Here is a 27,997-nt window from a genome sequence, read left to right on the forward strand (position 1 = left end):
CTAGACTGGAGAACGATCTATTTCTAAGCTCACTCAAGTTGTTAGTAGAATTCATTTTGTTGCAGCTGTAGGACTGAGAGCTTCAGATTTTGTTGGCTGTTGATGGGAGGCCACGGTCAGCTCTTAAAGAGTTCACTTGCAATTTGCTGCCATTTGGCCCTCTCCATAAGCAGTTCACAGCATGGCAGCCTGCTTCTTCTTTTTTCTCTATCCTCACCTGAGGATATATTTTCCATTGATTTCTAGAGAGAGTGGAAGGGAGGGCAGAGGGTATGGGGAGAGACAGACAGATATCGACGTGAGATACATCTATTAGTTGCCTCCCACATGCGCACCCCTACCGGGGCTGCAACTGAGGTATATGCCCTTGACCCAGAAGTGGTCCTCTGGCTGATGCTCTAACCATTGAGCACACTGGCCAGGCTCATGCTTCAAAAAATCCTATATAATAAAGAGCTAATATGCAAATGGTCATCACGCCCTTTTGCAGGGGGGGAGGGTGCAGGGGACCTGAGGCCGGGCCCCCAGCCCGGCGGGGCTTGACGGAGGACCTGAGGCTGCACCCCCCATTCAGTGCTGGGCTGGGGGACCTGAGGCTGTGCCCCCCACCCTGTGGGGTTTGACAGGGGTGGGGCTGGCTGGGTCTGGGTCTCACGATTTCGAGGCGCATGCGGGTGGGCGGGGACTTGACTCTGGGTCCCACGGCACGCCCCAGACTATGACAGGAGTGAGATTTTCATATACATTTTACTAATTTTCTTTCATCTCTGACACTGCTATAAAAGAGAAAGGGCAAATAGCAATATTAAAATATTTCCTCTAATTAATTCCCTTTTAATGTGCACAAATTTCATGTACTGGGCCACTCGTGTATATATATTATTTTTCCCCATTATCATTTATCCCCCCCATACCTTCTCTCACCCCCCACCCCCGCCCCTGCACAATCACCACTCTGTTGTCCCTGTCCTTGAGTTCTTTTTTTTCCTTTGTTCCTCAATCCCTCCACATTCCCTACCTCCCCCTTTCACCCCCCTCCCAGCTGTCACCCTGCTCTCTCTCTCTCTCTCTTGAGTCTGGTAGCCTGCTTCTTTTATTCCAACGAGAGTGAGAAGAGAGTCTGCTAGCAAGACAGTCATGTAATATAACATAATCAAGGTAATGATATCCCATTCCTTTGCCATAAAACAAAACATAATCATGGGAATGGTATCCCATCATCTTTGCCTTGTTCTGTTGGTTAGAAGTCACAGGACCCTCCCACAACTCAAGGGGAGAGGATTACACAAAGATATGAACACCAGGAAGAAGAGCTAATGGGGGCCACCTTAGAGTTTTTCTGCCAAACCAAACAAGTAGATTTGTCCAGTTGGCAGTTGGAGATACTAGTATATGGTCTGGAGTCCAGGGGAGAGGTCCAGACTAGAAATGTAAATTTAGGAGTTGTGGATATATAAGTGGTATTTAAACTTATGAGGGTGATTTCTGGCTTCCACTAGAATGTAGAAAGAAAGAGTATTTTTTAAAAATATGTTTTTGTTGATTTCAGAGAGGAAGGGGGAGAGAGAGAGAGAAACATCAATGATGAGAGAGAATTATCAATCGGCTGCCACCTGCATGCCTCCCACTGGGGATTGAGCCTGCAACCCAGGGATGTGCCCTGACTGGGAATCGAACCGTGAACTCCTGGTTCATAGGTCAATGCTCAACCACTGAGTTAGTTTCTTTCACAGGACAGGTGAAAGAAAGAGTATTGATCTTTCCCTAAAACTAACTTCTCTCAATTCATCAGAGATGGGATATGGTCATGGCTTACCTGCAGTAGAGGTCAGGAATAAGGCAGGTCTGTCATACAGGGAAAAGAACAGTTCAGCTATATTTTTAATGAATTGCTAAAGTCTGAGTGTAGGCTAACATGAGAATAGAACCCGTGGGAACTGCAGACACAGGATAGGTAACACCCACTTGTAGGCTTTTCTCCAAGGACCTTCAACAGTTGCTCCTGAGGAAGATTGGGAGAAGCAAGGGAGACCAGGGAAAGCCTCACTAGGTGGTACAGGCCTGCCTGGACCCCTTTTCCCAGTGGAAAGCAGCTTTAAGCTACTAGGGGAAGGGAATAAATCCCATTTTCCATTGTGGCTGGCAGATGTGAAAAGATAAAAAAATCCATAAACCCTGAGGGAAGGGCAGGAAACTATCCTAGGTTCAGACCATTAATTTTCCTTCTACTAAAACCCAGGGTTGTAGGGCCTGAGACTGGGTCAGAATAACAGAGCACCTTTTCCCTGCTAGCAAGTAAATCAACAGCAGTTTACTCCTGGGGAGGGGCAAGAATATGGAGAGCGACTCTGGGGCAAGTGCCCAGAGAAAGCTTGAAGTTGAGAGGCGAGTAAGAACATGGAGAAAAACGCTCTGGCAAACCAGCCTCCACTCTAAACAGTAGGTCACAGGGGAGGAATTTGAAGCTGGAGGTGCACTTAAGGTAATCGTAACAAGAAAATTGAAACCCAGCTCAATCTAAATAGATTGACTCAATCCCTACCCTCTCTTACCCGCCCCCCCCCCCCCCCACTAAAGCTAGTAGAAGAATTTTTACTACTCATGCAAAAATTATGAAACATGTACAAATAAGCAAAACAAAAAAACACACCACTGTCAAAAGTAAGAATAATAAAAAACTCAGGATGACCCAACGGTTAAAACAAAAAGAGAGTAAATTTAAAATAACAATATATAACATATTAAAGGCTCTAGTGTAAAAGATGGACATGTATGGATAGATGGTAAGTTTCAGCAGAGGAATGGAAACTGTATGTCAAATGGAAATCCTATATAATAAGAGGCTAATACGCATATTGTCCCCTTAGGAGTTCGACCACTTGATATGACATGCACTGACCACCAGGGCCAGCACAGAATGAAGGCAGGCCCTGATCACTGGCCAGGCCTAGGGACCCTACCTATGCACGAATTTCATGCACCGGCCCTCTAGTGCTAGAAATAAAAGTTATTACATACATGAAAAAAATTACATACATGGAGTATGTTTGGAGGCTTATTAGTAGACTTGATAGAGCCAAGGAAAGAATTGGTGAGCTTGAAGATAGGTCAACAGAAATTATCCAAACTTAAAGAGAAAAAAAATGTGGGGAGAACAACAACAGAGCATCCGAGAGCTGTGGGACAATATCCATTAAACATAAAAATCATGGGACTAGATAAGATTACCGTAAAACGAGTATAATCAGAGAGGAGGAGGTCATTAGATTTCACTTTGAGCTTTCTAAATTTGGAGTCTGGGCCTGGGCCTGGACCTGGCTCAGTAGTTGAGCGTCGACCTATAAACCAGGAGGTCAAGGTTCGATTTCCAGTCAGGGCATATGCTCGGGTTGCTGGCTGGATCCTCAGTAGAGTGTGTGCAGGGGGTAGCCAATCAATGATTCTCTCTCGTCAGTGATCTTATATCTCTTTCCCTTCATCTCTGAAATCAATAAAAAAAATTTTAAATAAATAAATTTGGATTTTGGGGAGATTAAATGGGAGGGATGGTCAGTGAGGTAAGATGAAAATCAAGAGAAATTGGGATCTTGGAAATTAAGAATGAGGTGATGGTCAACTGTGTACAATGCTGCTGGTAGGTAAAATGAGGAGTAAAAAATAACTCAGTCGAGCCTCATTATTCAAGGACTAGAGACCCAGTGCACGAAATTCGTGCACGGGCGGGGAGGGTCCCTCAGCCGGGCCTGCACTCTCTCCAATCCAGGATCTCTGCAGGATCGGGCCTAAACCAACAGTTGGACATCCCTCTCACAATCCGGGACTGCTGGCTCCTAACTGCTCACCTGCCTGCCTGCCTGATCTCTCCTAACCCCTCTGCCTGCCTGACTGATCACCCCTAACTGCCCTCCCCTGCTGGCCTGATCAACCCTAACCGTCTCTGCCTTGCCCCCCGTCACCATGGCTTTGTCCGGAAGGAAGGCAGGGCAACCGGACGAGATCCAGTCGACCCGGTCTAATTAGTATATTACCCTTTTATTATTATAGATTCTGTATTTGCAAATTCACATACTTGATCAACTTATTTATATCCTCCAAATAAAAACTCACAGCACTTTTGTGATCATTAGTGGATATGCACAGAATGGTGAAAAATTTTAATCACTTGATGTACACCTTCCCAGCTGAGGTTGAAAAGACAGTGCTCTATCTTATTTTAGCTCTCATTCTGTAAGTAATTCTCCTTTTTGTGTTCTAGTTAGTGCCATGTTTTTTGCATTTTTATACTTTTTGTTGGTGATTTTGCTGTTTGAAATGGCCTGTAGGCATACCAGTAAAGTGTTGTCTAACTGCAAAAAGTCTGTGATATGCCTTATGTAGAAAACACATGGGTTAAATTAGTTTTATTCAGGCATGAGTTCTAGTGCTACTGACCGTGAGTTTGGTGTTAATGAATTAACAATGTATGTATTTAAATAAGGTGTCTTTAAATAAAAAAACACATAAAACAAGGTCATATATTGACCAGTTTATAAAAATGTGCCCAGGTTTGCAGGAAGCTGGCCGTGTATTTTCCCTGGGAGCAGTGGTTTAGAATTTGTCAGTTCCGTGTACAAGGTGACTTGATGGAACATAACTACCACAAATAACAAGAATGGACTCTTATTTGGCAACAGAGAATTAGTTGATTGATAATCTCGATAAGAGCTATTTCAGTTTGAGTGGGGATGAAAATCTAATTGGATCCAAGAGTCCATGAAAAAAAGAGAGCAGAGAAAATGAGTAGACACAAGAAAGGAAAGAAAAAAAAGAGTAGATAAACTCATTGACCACAAAATGGTTTGACAACTTCTTTGAGGATTTTTTTTGCTGCAAAATGGAGCTAAAAAGTGAAGTTTCTGGAGGGGGTTGTAGGTTATGGAAGTTTTATTTTTATTATTTTTAAGATGGAAGTAACAGACTATTTGTATACCAGTGGGAATGATAAAGTAGAAGGGAAACATTTGATGATACAGGAGAGGGCATTCCTGCAATTATGTCCTTGAGGAGGAAAGGAGATGAGGATTAGTAGAAAATTTTGTTTTATATGAGCACAGGTACATCATAATAAGAAAGAAAGTAAATACAGATTAGGCAGGTAGATTCGAGATAAGATACCCTAAAGTTTTTTTTGATGGTGTCTTTGTATCTCAGTGAAATAAAATACTTTGAGAAGATACAGATGTAGGAGAAAGGATGAAATAGTCTGCTAGGACAGTAGGGACATAAGTGGACTAGGGATATGTAGTAGGATTGCTGGAGAGCATTAAAGTCCACTTGAGGTTACTGATCATGGATTTGTTAACGTAAAAAAAACCATTGAAACCTGTAAAGAATTTTTGTGAGTTTGTTTGAGCCAAACTGTCAACATATGCCAGGAAGCAGAACCTCAACGAATTGAGATAATGCTCCGGAGAATGGCGGGTTACGTCTATATTTATACATTGCAATCAAAGGAAGGGGACATAGGTGGGTTACATGAAATCCATTGGTGATAGACTAGAGAGATGGGAGAAAGCAAAGCTGGGAAACCCCTGGGATTGGATAAAAAGTAAAATGATAGACACATACTTAGGTGGATGCAGAAACAAGTGACATAACAATGAAAGAATTTGTTGTATCTGTCCTGGAGCCCCAGGCACATTAGGTTGTGCCCCAGGGGCTCCAGAAAAAGGGAAGTTACAGTTACCCAGACATTTCAAAGGTATGTTATCATAGATGCAAAAAGACAGATAGGCTCAGTTAAGGTAAAGGTTGACCTTGTCAGTGAAGATACCGGCCTAGGATGTAACTACCCACCATAACTGCTTTTACTTAAAGTTTAATTTCAGACCATCCTTTGTGGTTACTTTAGGTCTCTGAGTTTGCAAGACTGCTATGCAGGCCTTCTCTGAACATGTCAGGTTAGCATGTGGCCCCTTCCTTCCACAAATTTAAAGGGATTAAGTCCAGATTCAGGTATTTGCATACAGGTTACAGGCATAGAGTAGTTAAGTTAGCAGGATTGTTGCTTAGTCAAGGAACTACAGTGAAGCAGGAAAAGACAAGGATATTGGAGGTGTATGAGATATAATACTGGACTGTGAAGTTTAAACTGTATAAGCAAGGAAGTGGGGATTTGATGGGTCAAGAGCAGGGAAGATGGTAGGCTCAATGGATTATAGGTTCCTATGGAGTCTAAGAATTATTAAGAGTCCAATAGTAGAGGTAGTGAATTGGAAGTAAGTGGTACTCAGAGAGAGGGATACTTGAATTTGAGATTTATGGAGAGGTGCATTTATTGGTAATGATAAGGTTTAAGTAAGTGGTTCTCAACTGGAGTGGTATGGTCCCTTATCGGGATGTATTTGTAGGGGTGGGGATGAGTTGCCACTGGCATTTCACGAACAGGGGCAGAAATGCTAAATGCTTTGCATTGAGCAAGATATTCCTGCACATGGAAGATTTGTTTCTAAACAAATACCCTGATAAGGTATGATAATCGGAGTGGGTGGTTGAGGAGGGTGGAAGACTGGGCTTTGTAGGAGAGGAATCAAAAACAGAGGCTTGGGCATGGAAGTTGCCTATTGAAGTAAAATTGTATCAAGAGTAGTATTGGAGAGAATAGAGTGATTAGGGTACTAAATTCTTAAAGAAATGAGGGCACATGACACCACATGGTCTGCTGCTATGAGTCTCAAATTTTAGAGTTTTCTGGAAGGAATTTGAATGGACAGTGTTCTGAGAGTAGCAATGAAGAGCAAAGGAAACACCCACCCTGTCTACAGGATCATGGTAGAGAAGTGAAGGAGAGAGCCATAAGAGAGGCAGTGTTCATCAGTGGAGAGCTAAGGTTCAATTATGGCAAGAATGTGATGGGGAGGGACTCAATTCTTACTAAATTTCATTTAATTACAAAGTGTATGTAGATTGAGAGGCAGTCTTGCTTTGTGGACAGAACAATGGATGCAATCAGACCTGGTTTGAATGGTGATTTTGTTACTTAGTAACTCTGGAACATTGACTAAGTCACTTAACTTATTTAGACTTGATGTTCATCATCTGGAAATTAAGGGCATCAGACTTGATGAACTCGAAGGTCTTATCCAGCTCATAACTTCCAGTAATTCTCATATTGTAGGTGAATTTGTATATTTGAACCATGTGACAATGATGGCAAAAACAGCTAACATTTACTGAGTGTCCATTGTGTGCCGGGTGCATTTCTAAGCATTTTACATGTTTTAATGTCTTCAATCCTCATATCAACCTTCCTACCTGCTTTTTTTTTTTTTTTAATATATTTTATTGATTTTTTACAGAGAGGAAGAGAGAGGGATAGAGAGTTAGAAACATCGATGAGAGAGAAACATCGATCAGCTGCCTCCTGCACACCCCCTACTGGGGATGTGCCCGCAACCAAGGTACATGCCCTTGACCGGAATCGAACCTGGGAACTTTCAGTCCGCAGGCCGACGCTCTATCCACTGAGCCAAACCGGTTTCGGCCCTACCTGCTTTTATCATTCCCATTTTAGAGGTCACACAACCAGTAAAGCTAGAGACAAGATTTGAATTTCAGCTGTTTGACTTCTGTCACAGTTTGGTTTTCCCAAGAAGCCAGCATTCAGGTTTATTGGGGAGTCCTCTAGGGATTACCACCTTGGGAATGGAAAGAAAGGAAGAAAAGGAACCAAGATTGAGCAGAGGGAGGATTCACTCTCAATGAAGGCCTCAACAAACCCCATATCATTAGCTAAGATAGTTCTTTAAGAATTGGGGTAAGGAGCCAGCCAGGCCATTGTATCCCTGCATGCACCAGTCATTGGATCTTGAGAAGGGGGGAATGTGCAACCTTGAGCAAGGCATTTCTCAAAGAGAACTGACAACTGAACACTGTCTGCCAGCAGCTGAGGAATAAGTCTCTAACTAGTGAAAGGAGTTCTGAGAAATACTATATCATAATGTCTCCTACAACTCCAGCGTCTGTAATCACCAGTCCTTTGTTTCCTCAAGGCAGAGGATGAGGATAAGCGAGGATAGTTAAAGAAATTACATGTAGACTTGACTCCAAACATTTTTTAATGTTTTTTAATAGATTTCAGAGAGAAGGGAGAGGGAGAGATAGATAGAAACATCAATGATGAGAGAGAATTATTGATTGGCTGCGTCCTGCACACCTCGCACTGGGGATTGAGCTCATAACCTAAGCATATGCCCCAACCCGGAATCGATCCATGACCTCCTGGTTCATAGGTCGACGCTCAACCACGAGCCATGCCAACTGGGCAGCTCTAAAACATTTTAAAAACAGGTTGATCTTCATTCCATTAATAATTTTGACTTTAGAATTTAACCCAAGGTTTGTCCAGGAATATACTAAGAATGTATTTATGTGCAACAAAGCTTTTGGTAATCCTTTCTTACCGGGAAATTCTCCATCTAATGTCTTGGACATTCTTGGTCAGCTGGGTTTTACTTTTTGGTAAAGACATCCTCTGTAGAGTGGGTTAGAAATCTAGTTGAATTTATTTGGATGTTTCCAGCAAGATGGTATAGGGAAGTAGAAGAATTATTTTTCTTTATTTGCTTAACAAGGTCTTTCACAGAGCCCAAAGTTTTAAATTTTGATTAGGTCCAATTTATCATTTTTTTCTTTTATGGATTGTGCTTTTGGTATCTCAGAACTCTTTGCCTAGTCCTATATTTCAAAGATTTTTTTTTCCCCTCCTGTTTTTTTTCTGAAAATTCTATATTTTACATTAAGTCCATGATTCATTTTAAGTTAATTTTTAAAAATATATATTTTATTGATTTTTTACAGAGGGGAAGGGAGAGGGAGAGAGTTAGAAACATCGATGAGAGAGAAACATCAATCAGCTGCCTCCTGCACACCCCCTACGGGGGATGTGCCCGCAACCAAGGTACATGCCCTTGACCGGAATTGAACCTGGGACCTTTGAGTCCACAGGCCGACGCTCTATCCACTGAGCCAAACTGGTTAGGGCAATTTTAAGTTAATTTTTAAAAGTATTTTTATTGATTTCAGATAGGAAGGGGGAGAGAGATAGAAACATCCTAAATAATAAAAGGGTAATATTCAAATAGACCGAACAATAGAATAACCAGGTGACCAATCAAAACATAATATGCTAATGATATGCTAAGGCTGCTCAACTGCTCACTATGATGTGCACTGACCACCACGGGGCAGACATTTGACCAGTCACTATGTCGTGCACTGACCACCAGGGGGCGGATGCTCCTACCAGTAGGTAGCTTGCTGCTGGGGTCCAGCTGATAGGGACTGAATGAGATAAGCTGGATACGTCCTAGAGCCCTCCCTCGGTCCCTCCCTGGCCCAGTCGTGCACCGGTGGGGTCCCTCAGCCTGGCCTATGCCCTCTTGAAATCCGGGACCCCTCGGGGGATGTCGGAGAGCCGGTTTCAGCCCGATCCCACAGACTACTCCCCTTGGGAGGGTGCCAGACACAGGGCTCATGGCTGGCGAGCACCACGAGCCTCTCACAGTCGGGACTGATTGGGTGCAGGCACAGTGGGGCCGGGATGAGCTGGAGCGGCAGGTAGGAGCTGCAGGCGGCGTTGGACTGCAGGTTTCGACCCGATCCCTGCAGACCACCCAGAGGGACCCCATCTGTGCACGAATTCGTGCACCGGGCCTCTAGTCTATAATAATCTATAATAATATAAGTGTAATATGCAAATTGACCAAATGGCCGAACAGCGGAACAACCATCCAGATGTCCTTCTGGATGACCTTTCGGATGAATGAAGCTGGGGCTGCGAGGGCCAAGGCAGCCGGGGCTGGGAAGGCCTACTCTTGGACGAATTTTTTGCAATAGAGCCTCTAGAGGAAATCATCGATTGGCTGCCTCCTGCACGCCCCCTACTGGGGATGGAGCCCACAACCCGAGCATGTGCCCTTGACCAGAATCGAACCTTGGGACACTTTAGTCCCTAGGCTGACACTCTATCCACTGAGCCAGCAGTGGACACCCCCCTAGGGGTCCCAGATTGCGAGAGGGCACAGGCCAGGCCAAGGGACCCCACCAGTGCATGAAAATATTGCATATTTTCTTTTCTTATTTTAATTTATTAACTGTTTTTCAGCATCATTTTTTTTTAACCCTCACCCTAGGGTATTTATTCATTGATTTTTAGAGAGTGTAGAAGAGAGGGAAAGACAGAGAAATATCGATGTGAGAGAAACATCGATTGGTTGCCTCCTGCACTCACTCTGGAGCCTGCAACTGAGGTATGTGCCCCTGTCTGGAATTGAGCCTAGGACCCTTTAGTCTGCAGGCTGACGCTCTGTCCACTTGAGCCAAACTGGCTAGGGCTGCATATTTTCTTAGAATCTATTGTAAACTAGAGGCCCGGTGCACGAATTTGTGCACAGGTGGGGTCCGTCCGGCTTGCCCCGATTGGGGCCAGCCGGGCCGGTCGGGGGGAGGAGCCATGGGCGGTTGGTGGGCCGGCCCCGCCTCTGATCAGGGGAGGGGGGGCCAATCGGGGGAGAGGCCGCAGGCGGTTGGCTGGCTAGCCCCGCCCTCTGGTCAAACTCCTCATGGAACTCTCGGTCAAGGGGACAATTTGCATATTAGCTTTTTATTATATAGGATTATGTTTTATTGACTTTGAACTTTATTTGTTGTTAGTATTTTTTTTTAATACATTTTTTTTTATTTCAGAGAGGAAGGAAGAGAGAGAGGGAGATAGAAACATCAATGATGAGAGAGAATCACTGATTGGCTGCCTCCTGCACGCACCCTGCTGGGGATCGAGCCCACAACCTGGGCATGTGCCCTTGACCGGAATCGAACCCGGGACCTTTCAGTCCGCAGGCCGATGCTCTATCCACTGAGTCAAACCGGCTAGGGCTGTTGTTAGTATTTAGAAAGGCAATTGATTTTTGTTTGATCTTGTACCTTGCAACATTGCTGAACTCACTTATTCTAGAAGAGATGATTTATTTATATTTTTTAATTTTTTTACTATTTTATGGGATTTTCTATATAGACTGTCATGTCACCTGAAAATAGAGATAGTTTTATTTTGTCTTTTCCAATCTGTATACATGTTATTTCTTTTTCTTGCCTTATTGCACTGGCCAGAACTCTGTTGAATAGAGTTGTAAGAATGGATATCGTTTCTTTTTTTCTAATTTTAAAGGAAAAGCTTTCATTCTTTTATCATTAAGTCTAATGTTAACTGTATTTTTTTACACTGTCTTTTTAAAATTTTTTTAATTTTTATTGTTTAAAGTATCACAAATAGTAGTACATTCATCTCCTTCCCCCCCCCCCCCCCCCCATTGACCTTCCCCCAGCCTTCCCTACCCCCTGGCATATGCCCTCAACTCACCTCCCCCCCGTGTCTTGCATCCATTGGTTATGCTTATATGCATGCATACAAGTCCTTTGGTTGTCCTCTTACCTCCCCCCCACACCTTCCCGCTGTAATTTGAGTCTGTTTGATGCTTCTCTGCCTCTGGATCTATCTTTTTGTTTATCTACACTAATAAAAGAGAAAGATGCAAATTGACAGTACCTTCACGATGCCCACTAGCCAATCAGGAGTGAGTATGAAAATTAACCCAACAAAGATGGTGGGTTAATTCACATACACAGAATGGCGAGGGGGTGTGTGGGGGACGCTTGCATTGTTGCCATGGCGACAACGCAGGCATTTCGCACCGCCCCAGCTGCTCAGGGCCTCTGGGCAGCATGGGAAGGTGGGGGGGCCGGAGCGGAAAGAGGCGGCTCCGAGGCTGGAGCGGAAAGGCGGTGCCAGCGGCCAGGGAAAGGAAGGCCCATTCCTGCATGAATCTTCGTGCATCGGGCTTCTAGTCAGGTTATAATGTTCTTTATTATCCATAAATGAGTGAGAGCATGTGGTATTTTTCTTTCATTGACTGGCTTATTTTACTTAGCATATGCTCTCCAGTTCCATCCATGTTGCTGCAAATGTTAAGAATTCCTTCTTTTTTATAGTAGCATAGTATTCCATTGTGTAGATGTACCATAGTTTTCTAATCCACTATTCTGCTGATGGGCATTTAGGCTGTTTCCAAATCTTAGCTATTGTAAATTGTGCTGCTATTGAACATAGGGGTGTATATATCCTTTCTGATTAGTGTTTCTGTTTTCTTAGGATATATTCCTAGAAGTGGTATTACTTCTAGTGGGTCAAATGGCAGTTCCATTTTTAGTTTTTTGAGGAAACTCCATAATGTTCTCCACAGTGGCTGCACCACTCTGCATTCCCACCAACAGTGAAGGAGGGTTCCTTTTTCTCTGCATCCTCTCCAGCACTTGTCGTTTGTTGATTTGTTAATGATAGCCATTCTGACAGGTGTGAGGTGGTACCTCATTGTTTTGATTTGCATCTCTTGGATGATTAGTGACTTTGAGCATGTTTTCATATGTCTCTTGGCTTTCCGAATGTCCTCTTCTGAAAAGTGTCTACCGTATTTTCCGGCATATAAGTCGACTTTTTAACCCAGGAAAATCTTCTGTATGCCCAGTCATCTTATATACCGGAAAATACGGTATTTAGATCCTTTGCCCGTTTTTTGATTTGATTGTTTATCTTCCTTTTGTTAAGTTGTATGAGTTCCCTGTAAATATTGGAGATTAAACACTTATTGGAGATAACGATAGCAAATATGTTCTCCCATGCAGTGGGCTTTACAGTCTTTTTAAAAATTTATTTTGGGGAGAGAGAGAGAGAGAGGAAGGGAGAGAGATATCACTAAGAGGGAAACATTGAGCGGCCACCCCTTGATAGGGATTGAGTTCACAACCTGGGCATGTGATCTGACTAGAAATTGAACAAGCCACCTCTCGGTGCATGGGACAATGTTCAACCAACTGAGCCACACCGGCCAGAGTTACAGTAGGTTTTTTTTATAAATGCTCTTTGTGAGTTTGTGTAAGTTCCCTTCTATTCCTAATTTTAGGAGAGTTTTTTCATGAGATGATGTTAGATTTGTCAGATGCTTCTTCTGCATTAATTGTTGTTATTGTATGATTTTTTTTCTTCTTTGGCTTGTTAATGTGGATTACATTGATTGATTTTCAGATGTTAAATCAACTTTACATACCTGAAATAGCACTTGGTTATGGTGTTACATTCTTTTTCTGTGTGCTGGATTCTGTTTGCTAATATTTTGTTAAGGATTATTGCATCTGCATTCATAAGAAATACGGTGGTCTATGGTTCTCTTATTTCTTAATGTCTTTGGCCTCATAAAATGAGCTAGAAAATATTCCTTTATCTTAATATATAAAAACCCATGGTCCGTAACGACCGACCAAAGGCTCGACCAAACACCGGAAGTCAGTCCTGCAGTCAATGCTGCATTGCCGTGGTGACCCAAGGAGGCTGCAGATCAGGCCCGGAGAGAGAGGCAGGGTCTGATCCACAGCCTCCTTGGCAGTTGTAGATCAGCCGTTGCCTCTCTCTTTTTCTCCGGGCTTCGTGAGCAGCTGCACCTGTTTCTCAACGGGCCTCCACAGGGGCTGCTGATCAGCCCCGCCTTTCTGATCATTCCCAGAGATAGGTCCGGAGATGCTGACTGGCATAGAAACCGACCAATCAGAACCAAATTGGCTGGCAGGGGAAGGCATTTGGGGGTGAGATCAGGCCAGCAGGGGAGGGAAGTTAGGGGTGATCAGGCAGGCAGAGGCAGTTAGGAGCGATCAGGCTGGCAGGGGAGAGCAGTTAGGGGCAAGATCAGGCCGGCAGGAGAGGTGATCAGGCCAGCAGTGGAGGGCAGTTGGGGGTGATCGGGCCAGCAGGGGAGCAGGTAGGTGTTAATCAGGCTGGCAGGAGAGCGGTTAGGGGGTGATCAGGCTGGCAGGCAGAAGCAGTTAGGGGCAATCAGGCAGGCAGGCAGGCAGGCAAGCGGTTAGGAGCCAGCAGTCCCGGATTGTGAGAGGGATGTCCGACTGCCAGTTTAGGCCTGATCCCTGTGGGCAGTCAGACATCCCCCGAGGGGTCCCAGATTGGAGATGGTGCAGGCTGGGCTGAGGGACATCCCCCTCCCCCAGTGCACGAATTTCGTGCTCTGGGCCTCTAGTCCTATATAATAAAACCCTAATATGCAAATTGACCCAACGGCAGAACAACTGGTCACTATGACGTGCACTGACCACTAGGGGCAGATGCTCAATGCAGGAGCTGCCTCCGGTTGAGGGCAGCTGCTGCATTGAGCGTTTGCCCCCCCGAGAGGAAGGTGACCGGCGGCAGAGGGTGGGGCTGGCCAGCGGGCGGCACCAGGCCGCCAGCCAAGGTGGGTGCCAGCAGGATCCCCCAATCGCCCTGCCCACCAGTCACCCCACAGAGGGCCCTGATCACTGGCCAGTCATAGGGACCCTACCCTATATATTGGGAACAGTCTCTTAGATTTAAAAGTTAAAACCTGGCAAGGCTACTCTAACACTGAAAAAAACAGGATGATGCAGCAATGACATGCATGGACTCTGGCTTGCACATTTTGTGGTCAGCCCTGATTCTGACACTTATAACTGTGTGACAAAGCCAATTACTTAACTTCTCTCTGCTACAGTTTTTCCACCCATAAGATGGGAAAATGGTACTACTGCCTCAGAAGGATCATGTTATGTACTACTTCAGGGCAAAAAATGTAGCTGCCCATACAACGGCAAGATGCCTTTCACCTGTATGAAAAGTATGGTCACTGGTGCATGCAGTGTCCTGGATTGTGAGAGGGATGTCCGGCTGCCGGTTTAGGCCTAACATCCCCCAAGGGGTCCTGGATTGCGAGGATACAGGCCGGGCTGAGGGACCTCCCCCAAACCTGTGCAAAAAATTTGTGCACCGAGCCTCTAGTTGTTTTATAATCTGTTTGATGATGTCAATATCTAAAATCACTAGGGTCTGATTCTGCTGTCTATTTTTGCTTCATGCTCAGGGTGCCTTCTGTGACTGGTTATGTTTTATTCTTTATTGTCCATTAATCTTGATATATTGAAAGGGAATTCTTTGTGGCCAAGGGTGAGAGTGCCTTTCTCCCAGAAGAATTTACTATTGCCTCGTACCTGGAGAACTATTTTCAGGGTTTGAGGCTTTTGTCACTTTGGACCATAGTGATGTTAACTTGGGCTGTAAATCTGCTGGAGAGCTAGTTACATCTTCTTCGATCCTTCCCTCCCCCACACAACTTTCCTTCTGTTACCTTACCCTGAGTGTGTGGCCCTTGGGAAGTTCCAGTTTAATAGGGGTCTCCTATTTTTATCTAGAGAAAACCCCGGCCTTTAGGTCTCCCCCCCCCCCCCCTTCTCTCTCTCTCTCTCTCTCTCTCTCTCTCTCTCGAGAGAGAGAGAGAGCAACTCAGGTCTGCCTTGATAGGTGACTCTGTTTACTTTACTTGTTTTTGTTCAAGCTCAGATTTTGGCCTGATAATTTAGATTAGAGTCTTTAGAATATAAGTGAAGCACAAGACAGAGAAGTGTCAAGAAATGTGAAGTGTCTGAGACTTGACCCTGCCTTGCAAGCTAATAAACTAGATTGCCTCTCATGGATGCTGGCAGAAGACATGAGAATCCTGGTTCAGAGAAAAAGGACTTTAAAACTTGTGGCACAGCAAACAGCATGAGCTTCATGTTTGCTCAGTTCCCCTTTCCTTCCAAGTTCCATGGGGTAATGCAGAGTGGCTCAGGTGGATGCTGTATTTGCAGTGGGTTTGTATCATTGCTGAGTGGGACTCCAAGCTTAGGAGACACCAAACTTTTAAAGAGAGCTGTTAGCAAACCTGTCCAACCTTTATCCTCAAGGAAGACTTACCTTTATTATTCTGGACAGCAAACAAATCTGCCCTTTACCTTGAAGGGAAATCTAATTTGTCACCTAAAGCTGTTCACCATGTCATGTCAACATCCTTGAAAAGATAGTGCAGAACAGAAGTTGTCAGTGCCTCTGCTCAGAATATTCACAGAAACACCCTTAGAGAATTGTCTTTCAACCAGAAGGATGTAACAATATATCTCCTTTTTGTCCCACCCTCTCCCTGTTTCTGTCTTCCCAACATTTTTTTCTAGATGATAGCAAACTACACGATTTTATTCTTTTACTTTTGCCATACATATTCCCCCTTTTTGCGCGCGCACACACACACACACACCCCAGATTTGTTTGGTGTGAAATTTTGCTTTTCAGACAGGTTTTTAAGAACAAATAAATGCCATATGTTCAGATGTGTGTACAGAAACAGTATATTTAAAACTCTTTAATTGGTCCCTTTGTGATTAGCTCAGAAGGCAGTAACTATGGTTGTTATCTGGGTTTTTTGTTTGTTTTTTTATCTTGAAGGTCTGTCATAGCACCTGGCCTGTAGGTAACATTTATTGAGTTTTATTATCTGTTTAATCCAGAATCTTAGTCCTCATATTCAAAAGATAATAGTGCCTAGATTTGCTTATCTAATCTATCCCCACTCCAGTATTCTAGTAGTTCTCAAAACATGGTATACATTCCCTATCATTGATGGTATTCCAGGTCTCTTTAGGTAATGATAAATGGATGAATATTTCTGTCTTATTGTGTTGAATTCAAAGACATCATATCTCTTATTTGAAAGTTGGGAAATTGGCTGAAACAAGATGGATTGTCAACAATGAGAATGACCTTACTAAAACTTAGAGAGAAAAAAACATTTCTCCCTGGTCATGCTGGCCTGAGGAATCTGGGAAGGTTGGCATTATCTCCTGCGCCTTACCCCTTATTGTTGGTTGGCTGGAAATAAGAAAATTGGTCAAATGTGCTGACGTGAGGAAATACAGAATTCAATTTTAAAAAGTCAAAGACATACCCAGAATAAATGATAGGAATAACTCCACTAAATTATAATGTCCAAAATTGGGAGATATTTCATTAATTCACTAAACAATGCTTTATTTAGGATCTAATGTGCCAGTTGGGATAACAACCGGGCTGAGAATACAGTGTGGAGCAAAAAGAGGCAAGTTCCTCATTCATGGCACTTGCTGTTAGTGGAGGAGACAGGACATAGGACAGATATTCACCAAGATGCGAAATTAAGTTTGAGAAGTGCTACAAAGGATTATGCATAGAATACATAGGATAGTATGAGAGACTGTAATAGGGAATTTGACCTGTTGGGAATAAGACAGCCTTGCTAAGGAAGTGATGCTTGAGTTGTGACCTGAAGGATTAGTTGCTAACTTTCCAGGAAGTAAGGGAGAACTTTCTAGGCATGTGAGGGAATATCTATGCCAAAACCTTGTGTGGTGGGAAAGAGCATGAAAAGTAGAAGGGACTATCACTCTCTACTGTGGGTAGAACTAGGGGAACATGATTTCAGATGAAGCAGGAGATAGGAAGCAGTCATTCTGTGCAGGGGGTTGTGTAGACCAGGGTAAGAGTTTTTAGATTATTGGTTTTAAAATTAAAAAGATAATATTTAATAAAAACATCTTCTCTCATTTTTATAGTTAACCATGTAGTTATGGCAAGTGGTACTGGTTTTATAGTAAAATAAGGCTTTCTTTTTAAGTACATTTGAGTTTACTAATAAGTGAATGATTGTATAGGACAGTGGTCGGCAAACTCATTAGTCAACAGAGCCAAATATCAACAGTACAACGATTGAAATTTCTTTTGAGAACCAAATTTTTTAAACTTAAACTTCTAAATAGACTCGCCTAGGCCATGGTATTTTGTGGAAGAGCCACACTCAAGGGGCCAAAGAGCCGCATGTGGCTCGTGAGCAACAGTTTGCCAACCATGGGTATAGGAGATAATAGGGTTTTGTGATTCTCCTAAGAGCATGCTGTTGCGTGTGAATTTTTTTTTTTTATTTCAGAGAGAGGAAGGGAGAGAGATTATAACATCAATGATGAGAATCACTGATCAGCTGCCTCCTGCACACCCCCTACAGGGGATCAAGCCCGCAACCTGGGCATGTGACCTTGACTGGAATCAAGCCTGGGATCCTTCAGTCTGCAGGCCGACGCCCTATCCATTGAGCCAAACCAGCTAGGGCGAGTGTAAATTCTTTACTACAGTACATTTTAAGGGTTTATTATGTGTAATTCCTGGCTGTCTAAGGATCATTTGAATCTTTTCTTTTTTTAATCCTCACCCAAGGATATGTTTATTGATTTTAGAGAGAGAGGAAGAGAAACATCAGTGTGAGAGAGAAACATCCATCAGTTACCTCCCATATGTCCCCTGACTGGGGATTGAACCTATAAACTAGATATGTGCCCTGGCCAGGAATCGAACCCAAAACCTTTTGGTGTACGAGACGATGCTTCAACCAACTGAGCCACCTGGCCAGGGCTCATTTGAATCTTTTGTGACCTAGGAAGACTGACATTTGGGGGTAAATACAGCATAGACTTAACTATGGAAAACCCCCACAAAATTATAGTTAAATTATCTTTACCTTAAAGAAAGTAAAAGATGTAAAGACTTGGTTCAGTTTATTTTTCATTTGTATTTTGAATTAATAGCTCCAATCCATTAAGAACTGAGCAGATACTCTGGGCTTAAGGGTTTGTCACAGTTGGTACTGTAGGAGTTAATAATTATTATTCCAAATGTCAAAATAGTCTGTGCCTTTTTCCTTGAAATGAAAATGCAAAACAAATATACTTGCTGTGTGGGAAGCAAACTGAGAACATACTGAGTGAAAGGTTGAAAAACTTCACTGGCATCAAGAGAGAGAGATAAGATAGATGTCTTAGAAAGAGCACTGACTCGAGCCAGACAGAACAGGACCAACCCTGCTGTGTTCACTCTTGTGCTGGGTACTTTTCAAAACACTTATGGAAAATTTCAGATATATTCAGAAGAAGAGGTTATTAAGTTGAACCATTATGGTTCCCATCACCCAGTTTCAGCAGTTTGCTGAAACTCATGGCTTCTTGTTCCCCTGCCCCGACCAACTGGATTTATATTGAAGCAAATAAATCCTAGATATCATTATTTCAGCCTTCAATATTTCAATAAATTGTATCTCTTCAATATAAAGACTCCTTTAAAGAATATAACCACAATACTGTTTTCCCACCTAAAATATTTATTTTTTAAATATATTTTTTATTTATTTCAGAGAGAAAGGGAGGAGAGAGAGAAACATCAAATATGAAAATCATTAATTGGCTGCCTCCTGCACGCCCCCTACTGGGGATCAAGCCTGCAACCTGGGCATGTGCCCTTGACCAGAATCGAACCCAGGACCCTTCAGTCTGGAGGCTGAATCTCTATCCACTGAGCCAAACCATCTAGGGCAGTATTATTTTTTATTTCATTTAATTTGTGTTTTTTTAGTATTATTTCTTAATACCATCAAATAGTCATCAGTATTTAACAATTTCTTGATTGTTATTTCTTGTGTGTGTGTGTGTGTGTGTGTGTGTGTGTGTTTGTGTTTGTGTGAGAGAGAGAGAGAAAGAGAGAGAGAAACACATGCACATATTTAACATTGAACCAGGTTCCAAATAAGAGACATATATGTAGGTTCCTTCTCTTCACTTTTTTTCCCTACCTTTTGTTTTCAACATATTACTCATTTAATCTTCACTATAACTCTGTGAAAAAAAATATGCTATTTATAAAAGAAGAAACTGAGGTCCTAAGAGTTTAAGTACCGTAATTTGCTCAGCATCACAGAGCTATTGAGTGCCTTTAGCTGAAAATCAGCCCAAGCCAGTCTGACTCCAAAGCCTGTGTACCTTTTTTTTTTTAATTTTATTTTATTGATTTTTTACAGAGAAGAAGGAAGAAGGATAGAGAGTTAGAAACATTGATGAGAGAGAAACATCAGTCAGCTGCCTCCTGCACACCTCCCACTGGGAATGTGCCCACAACAAAGGTACATGCCCCTGACCGGAATCGAACCCGGGACCCTTCAGTCCGCAGGCCGACGCTCTATCCACTGAGCCAAACCAGCCAGGGCCTGTGTACCTTTCTGATATTGGAAGCCATTGGACTCAAACTCTGGATAAATAGAGACTTTTTCCCCATACCGCTCTACTAACTCCTCACACTTCCTCACCCAAGTGTCCAGGAATCTCCTAATTAGGTAGCTAAGGAATATGCTAATTTTTGCCTACTCACTTTTATAAGAGGAACTTTGCACTTAGCTAACCCCATGGAGTGAGAGGAAACCAGGAGGCTTTAAGTCCTGAAGCTTCCAATTTAACCAGAGCAGCTCCAGAAAAATCCTTTTTGTCTTCTAAAATCTCCTAAGAGGGGTTCTGAGTTTGGAGCCATAGTGTACTAGCAGGTTCTACATTCTGAGATGTAGAACTGTACTGTTCAATATGGCAGCCACAAGCCACGAATGGATATTTCAATTTTAATTTAAATTACTTAAAATAAAATAAAATTACCCCTGGCCAGTGTAGCTCAGTTGGTTGGAGAGTCATCCCATTCACCAAAAGGTTGCAGGTTCATTCCCTGTTGGCATGTAGAGGAGGCAACCGATTATCTGTCTATCTACCTATCTATATCTATCTATCTACCTATCTATCTTCTCTCTCCCTCCCAAACTCCCTCTAAAAAAATAATTTTTTAATTAAAGAAAATTAAAAATCAGTTCCTCAGTCACACTAGCTATATTTAAAATGCTTGATACTCACATGTGGCTGTTGACTACCATATTAGTTCGGACATAGAACATTTTCATCATTGCAGAAAGCTCGATTAGTGCTGAAAAGTGATGAGTGGAGGCAGTCATCTGTGTTTCGTGCTCCTTTGAGAGAAATGTCAGGATTTAGATCAACTTTGAGAGTGAGGGTAGGAAGACACGAGGCTTTGGGAGCCTGAGTAATGAGCATTTTGTGTTTTTGAGGTTAGAACAGTGGTGAGGGGGAAGGATAACTGCAAGCTAAAACAAAATTTGGTGCTTTTCTCCCACCTACCTGCCAGACGCATAGTCTGCACAAAAATCACTAAGACTGCCAGGAACCTGGAGAAATTATTGCTTTTATTCTTTTAGAAATACAAATTAATCCCATTAAGGTTCTCCCCATTAGTTGATTGAGTGGCTTCAGTTGGAGTCTGAATGGTAAGGGGACTCTCGTTTGTTGTTCTTTTGTTGTTGTTTTTCTTTGTTTTATTTTGTTTTTAGATCTGGACTCTTAAGATTTGTGAATTCTGTTTATTTTTACCCTTTGGTTTCTGTAGCCCCCTATGGAGTACTATCAAAGAGAAACAAAGCTGGACACTTGTTAAAGACAGCAAGATGGATTTCATTCAGACTAGTATAGTAGGGAAGAAAGACTCCAGCATAAATTGAGCTCAACTTTGCTGAATCCAAAGGTGGGACCCTTTTTAAACACTGGGGTATGCTAGGTGTTAGGTAGGGAAGTTGGTCATTGTGATGCAGGCATCTGTTTTACTAATTGGTGCTTATCACAATTAGACTCCTATCCTCCCACAGAGACAGGGAGACAAGGGCCCTATCCTTCCTGGTGATTACATTTCAAGGGATTGTTCCAAAATCCTTGAGAAAGAAATTTCTGGGTTGTAGAAGGATTTCCTCTTAAGGATCAGAGAAAGGATTTATAACTGCAGGTTTATTCTAAAGTAAATGGTCTAAGAAAAATGAGGTCAGGGGCCTATAGTCAGGTTTTGGCTAAAACAAACAGTAAATTCTTTTGCAGTATTGAACTTTCTTGGCCATGCATTTTAAGGGGGCTGGTTATCATCCTAGGGACATGACCTTGAGCTGATCGACATTGTGCTAGAATGTGGTCATGTCCTTAATGCCTGTGTTGGGGGTGGGGGTAGGATGGATTCCTTTGTGCTGAGAACCTGCATTTCTCAGTAGCTGGGTAAAATTTATATTAAGAATTTCATGACTTGGGCATTTTGGGGTAATGATAGACTGGAATTTAATCCGATCTTGGGTAGGGGGAAAAGGGCCTTTAATGAAAGAGAATAAGGCACAGTTTGGGGATCTGATACAAATAGGGGAGCAGTCAGGAAGGTGACTTTCAGGATCTGAGAAGCAACTTGGTTTTTTTGTGATTTAAGTTCAAGATGAATGGTATGGACCAGAGTAGTCCAGAGGAAGGCGAGAGATCTTTGTTAATATCTGAGAAAGCTTCTTGAAAGAGGAATCTGTCCAGCCGAAACCGGTTTGGCTCAGTGGATAGAGCGTCGGCCTGCGGACTGAAAGGTCCCAGGTTCGATTCCGGTCAAGGACATGTACCTTGGTTGCGGGCACATCCCCAGTGGGGGATGTGCAGGAGGCAGGTGATGGATGTTGCTCTCTCATCGATGTTTCTGACTCTCTGTCCCTCTCCCTTCCTCTCTGTGAAAAATCAATAAAATATATTTTAAAAAAAAGAGGAATCTGTCCAAGAAAGCCTTGAGAGATGATGGGTGGGCTTTTCTTGACTTAGCATTTTATTGTATTTCCATGAAACCTCATTTAACTTCCCCAGAAATAAATTATAATCTCATGATTCATTTATTTACTTGAAATATCTTATTTTTCTTTAAAGACACTGCCCAAAGTTGGTATTTCTCTCACTTTTTGACTCTTTATTGGTTTTCAAACAGAGCTCTTCAGAATAACAAAGTCTAAAGAACCTCCGTGTTTTTGCACAGTCAATTCCTCTGTCCAAAATACCTTCTCATGCTTTCTACCATACACACCTTCAGGGAATTGTTTATTCTTCAAAACCCAGCTGAAGTACCATGTTTTCTTTGCTCTCACACTACAGTACTCTTTGTTTTTCCTCTTACATTATAACTCTTATTCTGTTGGTTGTAATTAGTTTGTACTTTTAACCCCCTAGTGCAGTCTCGGGCCCATAGAAGATACCTAATGTTCTGTTAATAGGTGTGGTTAAATATAATAAGCTCTCAGTGTGTTTTCCCGTGTTAAGAATTCAGCTATCTTATGTGCATAGGTACAGTATATATTTTGTTAATTGAATTTTTATTTGTTCTTAGATGTCACTAAGAGGATCTGCGCCAGTGACAATTGTACCTCTTCCCGGAGAGCAAGTACAGGTTCAGGGGGTCATCCAGACAGCTCAGTCTTCTGTAATTCACCCACCACACGTGCAAACGGTACAGAAATTCAAAGACTTAGTGGTTGAGAGAGGGGACTTTTATACCCTGAGTCTTCAGACATATTGAAGTTGTGTAGTTACTATATTATAAACCAAGATATAAAGTCAAGGAAATTAGACAAACAAATGAAGCAAATAGAAAAGTTTTAGAATTTCTAGTTTCATGTATATACTATCTGGTGAAAATAGAAGATAATTTTGGGGGAAATTATTGCTTAGAACTTAAGGAAATTAATTTCTTAAGGGAAAGCACCTTTTTTAAAAATCTCAGTAGTGGTATCTATCCTTCACAAAAAGCAAAGGTGTTAATATTAGCACTCATCTTATAAAGTAAGAAGAAAGTACCTACCTTATGCTTTATGGAGGTCAGATAAAAGTTCTTAGTAGAGGAAAGTTCTTATTTACATCTACCTTCATATTAACACCTGACAACAGTAGGAAGGAAAGAGCCATCCTGGGCTCCTATTCTTTCTTCCTATGTTATCTTCTGGCTCCTGTGAATCCCATAATGCCTTTGGACATCTCTCATTTTTAGAAGCAGCTGTCCTAGAAGAAATGCTCATTTTCCCTTCTGAATATATGGTGTCTGGCAATGTTGTCAGCTCTAGAGCTGCATTTTTATGTGGTTTTTGTACACGAAAGGTGGCTGCTGATTGGATTTTTGAGTTTTTGTATGAAGGTTTTACTCTTACTTGCTAGTGCTGTCATTAAAGAGAAATACTTAGTCTTAGAAATTATTTTCTTACTTGAGTTCAGTGGGAGGCTTTGGAGTAAACTTAGGGACAGTGAAAACAGTTAAAGGTTTAGATTAGAAATGGTATATCCACGATGCTTAAGGAAACAAAAAAGTGAGATTTTTCTTAATCTAATCATTACATTGCTATTATTTGTTGCTCTTATTAGTTCTTCATTATTATAAGTTGTGACCAGTTCTTTTCTATCAAAAAAATAAGATTTAATGTAAGATATAAATAAGTAGTTATACACTAGAACTTGTATTTAACTATTATAACATGTAAAACAAGCTTCTCTGGAAAGTTAAGATCTAAGTCTAAATAATAGGGAAGACTTTCAATAGATAGTAAATTTGTTATGTCCTTTCTAGAAGCCTGTTTGGATTATTTTATTTTTAAAATGAAGGTGAAGTGAGATGCAATGATGCAAATTTGGACAAGTGTTGGGAAATTTAATACATTTTAAAAATTGAAAAAAACTTGTTTTCTTAATTGTAGATATTACTGTAAGTTAAAACTTGCATATGATTATTGTGTTGACATCGTTTTAAAGGATTTGTTACTAATACTAGTTAAAATTTAATGTGTGCTTGCTGTGTACCATGCACTAAGTGCTTTACATGTATTACTAACTCATTAGATTTTTTTAAGTAGCACATGTTTATACCTGCCCTTGCCAGTGACCTCCACCTTGCTAAATCTAATGGTCTATTTTCAGTCCTTGTTTTACTTCACTTGTTAGCACCATTTGACATGGTTGATCATTGTTTCCTCCTCAGTACACTATTTTCTCCACTTTTCCAAGGACATCTTACTCACTGAGTCTTCCTCCTACCTCACTGATGGCTTGTTCTGTTGCATTTGCTGATTCCTCCCCTTCTTCCCGTTAATATTCCTGGATTTTGTTCTTGGTCCTCTTCTCTATATTTTTCCATGATTGAGCTCTTCCAGTTTTAATGGCTTTAAGGACTACCTAAAGAGCTGTGACTTCCAAATTTATAGCCTATACTTGTTCCCTGACTCACAGGTTTTTGCATATTCAGCAATCTCCTCAATGTCATTATCTAATAGTGAGATATTAGTTGGATGTTTAATAGTATTTCAAAATTAACATGTCCAAAATCCAAGTCAGAGAGCATGTTTAAAAAAACACCTCTGAGTAATGTGCAACAGTATAAAAATAGGGTGGAGATAAGAGATTGGTCTTTACAACTCTAGTAAAATAGTATGGCTTTATTTTGGGATATACATTCTTCTTAGTTCTGAACTAGTTGCACTATATGTTCCCTTAATTAGTTTGGCTTCTTGAAATAAATGTTCTCCTTTTCCATTTCCTTCTGTTTCTTTCTTTTAGGCCTTAGATTAATTGACAAGTAAATTTGGGTACCAGGAGACAAGTCACTGTTTCTAAAAGTAAATATTAAATTCTTTTCCACCTGCTTGTTCATCATAGTAAAACTAGTTCTGTTTTTTAGGTATCGTCTTTATCAGAAAGTGAAGAATCTCAGGACTCATCTGATAGCATCGGCTCCTCACAGAAAGCCCACGGGATCCTAGCAAGGCGTCCATCTTATAGGTGAGTCCTTTCATATCAAACCATGCGTGTGCTATAATACCAAATGATTTCAAGTGGTGCTGTGTAAAAACAAACTATATAAAGAGGGAGCATGTATGTATACAAGAAGGGGATTATTAAAACAGATTGGAGCCAGATTATAAAGGGCCCAGGTTGCTGTGCTAAAGAAGAATTTAGACCTATCTTTTGACAAATTATTAGATTTCCACATTTATCTTTAGAGAGTTATCTTTAATAGCAATATGAAAGGAGGACTATAGATTTTAGGAATTTTAAATTCCTAACTCTGGGCCTTTGTTCCTTATGTGTCCCTTTGCTGAAACACATTGTTCTACATTCTGCATAACTCCTTCATATACGTGAGTCCCCACTTCCTCCTGGAAGCCTTCTCTGATCTAATTACCTTCTCTCCAACTCTCTCCCTACCCCGAGACTTTAGGTTAAGTCTTTCTTCTGTGGCACCCTTTTACTGACCCCTCTGTTACAGTACTTATTAATTTCAGAGAGAGGAGGGGAGAGTTAGAAGCATCAATAATGAGAGAGAATCATTGTTTGGCTCCTCTGCAAGCCCCTTCTGGGGATCAAGCCCCCAACCCGAGCATGTGCCCTGACTAGGAATTGAACTATGATCTCCTGGTTCATCAGTCAACAGTCAGTGCTCAACCACTGAGCTTACACTGGCCAGGCAAGAAGTCCAGTTTATTTAAGGCATGGCCCATATAATATTTTTTCTGATCCAAGGGCCTAGCAAAGTGACAATTCAAGATTAATATCAGTAATTGTTGAATGAATGGAAAACTGGAAGTAGTACAACTAACTGACAGAAGGCTGTTGAAATAATATGGGTGATTTCACATGGGAAGTGGGATAGTTTTGGAGTGGGTGTATTTGAGACAGTTTATAGTAGAACTGACAAAACTAATGACTAGATGATGGATAGGAGGAACAGGAGACAGGGTGAAACCCTGTGTTTGAAACAGAAACAGATGCAGTAAGATTTTTGTTAATATTGATTTTTCTAGAGAGAGAGAAACATCAGTGATAGAAACATCAACATCGATTGGCTGCCTCCTGCATGCCCCCTACTGGGGATCAAGTCCGAAACCCGGTGACTTCCTGGTGCATAGGTCGACACTCAGCCACTGAGCCCCTCCAGGCTGCAGTTAAGATGTTTGATGTTATGAGAGAAATACATGTATGGTGTAGTCATTCCTGCCTGGTGGAATGAGTGGGAAATACTTCATAAAAGATGTCATTTAGATCATCACCAATCTGATAAATTTTGTGAGATACAAGGTGGGAAAAGAGCTTTTTAGGCTGAGGGGAAGTGTAATCAAAGGTAGGTTGTGTGATAGGAAAGAGATTGGCCTGTTCCGAAAACTGGAAATTTAAGGTGCAGGGAGGAAGCAGAGGTTTATAAAAAAAAAAAAAAAAAGGTAAACTGGAATCAGCTTACTTAGAACCTTGTTACAAAATGGAAATAAATATACGAGGCAAAAACATGTAAGACAGGAATGGTCTGTTAGTTTGCAAATTCAACCTGGATACAGAGGGCAAAGAGAGACCAAAGAAAGAGGCAGACCACTCCACATTAGTAGGTGGGTGGGAGGTTTAATAAGCAAGGGAACTTACTTAAGAGGCTTTTCTTAAGTGGCTATACAATGAGTAGATCTTCACCCTGCTCACCAGAATCTTGAAAGGTTTTATTATACATCTTTATAGTTTCACAAACAAGTATGACAAATCATTCGGCATCTCAGTGTTTCTATAGCTGGACAACTTAGATCTTAATCATCAGCCTGCTGAACTGTTCCTTTTTCAGAAACATAGATACCATCCAAAAATTTTCTGATATCCTTGTTTTTAACTGATGTGGCTTGCACAAAGCAGCTGAATTTGATACAAGTTCAGTGTCATTTCCTTCAAGAATCAACTCACCTTTCTGGGCTTGAGATACTGAACAAGCAACACCTGACCTCATCCAAACTCTGCGGATGTATTTTTCGCCCCCAAGATTTCTCATTTCAATAAGAGAACCATTCTCCTGAATAATGACGTTGATGGGAAAGTGAGCATACATAGACCTCATCATGTAACGGAAGGCCAGTGTAACACCCTTGATCATGTTCTGTGCGAACTGTGGCCAGTTCCTTTCTATTTTCCCACTATTTCTCAACCTGGAGCCTCTTTTTCTTTCCAAGGAGACTGAGCTCTACATTGATTTGGTTGAAGTCCCTCTGCAGGGTGTCTCTGGGGCCCTTCACAATAACTGTGCATCCCTTCAGAGTGATGTCCACAGTCTGCTGAGAATGGTCTTCATCTTCGCAGTAGATGCAGCAAAGAGCTCTTAAAAGTTTATGTAGGGGCCTGAACTGAGTTCAGTCACATATACCATTACTTATGAGTGATCACCAGCCAAACTGCTCTGAGTTCAGCTTGTGGCTGCTACAGTTTGTTCCTGTTTAAAGGCATCTGTATGCCAGGTGTCAACAGGAATCCCCCTCATTCCCTCTCTACAGGCCTCAGGGGCCACCACAGGTACAGGGATGGGAGCATTTGGAGGATCTATATA

The 27,997-nt window shown here is 41.8% G+C and overlaps 1 protein-coding gene and 1 pseudogene across 6 annotated transcripts in view; one reads left to right on the forward strand and one right to left on the reverse strand.

The window, feature by feature from the left end:
• Positions 1 to 27,997, forward strand: part of ATF1 (activating transcription factor 1) — a 76,614-nt gene that overhangs the window by 16,350 nt on the left and 32,267 nt on the right. For 3 of the 5 annotated variants that reach the window (XM_079774654.1, XM_079774652.1, XM_079774655.1), the window contains one exon: positions 25,325 to 25,425. In XM_079774654.1, the coding sequence (XP_079630780.1) occupies positions 25,325 to 25,425 (101 nt within the window). Of the gene's footprint in view, positions 1 to 22,993; positions 23,114 to 25,324; positions 25,426 to 27,997 lie in introns of those variants that run through there. The other 2 variants (XM_079774653.1, XM_079774651.1) reach the window with 1 other exon arrangement.
• LOC307101974 (large ribosomal subunit protein uL6-like) lies at positions 26,691 to 27,803 on the reverse strand (annotated as a pseudogene). The gene has a single exon. The product of its transcript is annotated as a large ribosomal subunit protein uL6-like (transcript).

Source organism: Cnephaeus nilssonii (genome assembly GCF_951640355.1).
Source record: "Cnephaeus nilssonii genome assembly, chromosome: 6".
Classification (NCBI taxonomy): Eukaryota; Metazoa; Chordata; class Mammalia; order Chiroptera; family Vespertilionidae; genus Cnephaeus; species Cnephaeus nilssonii.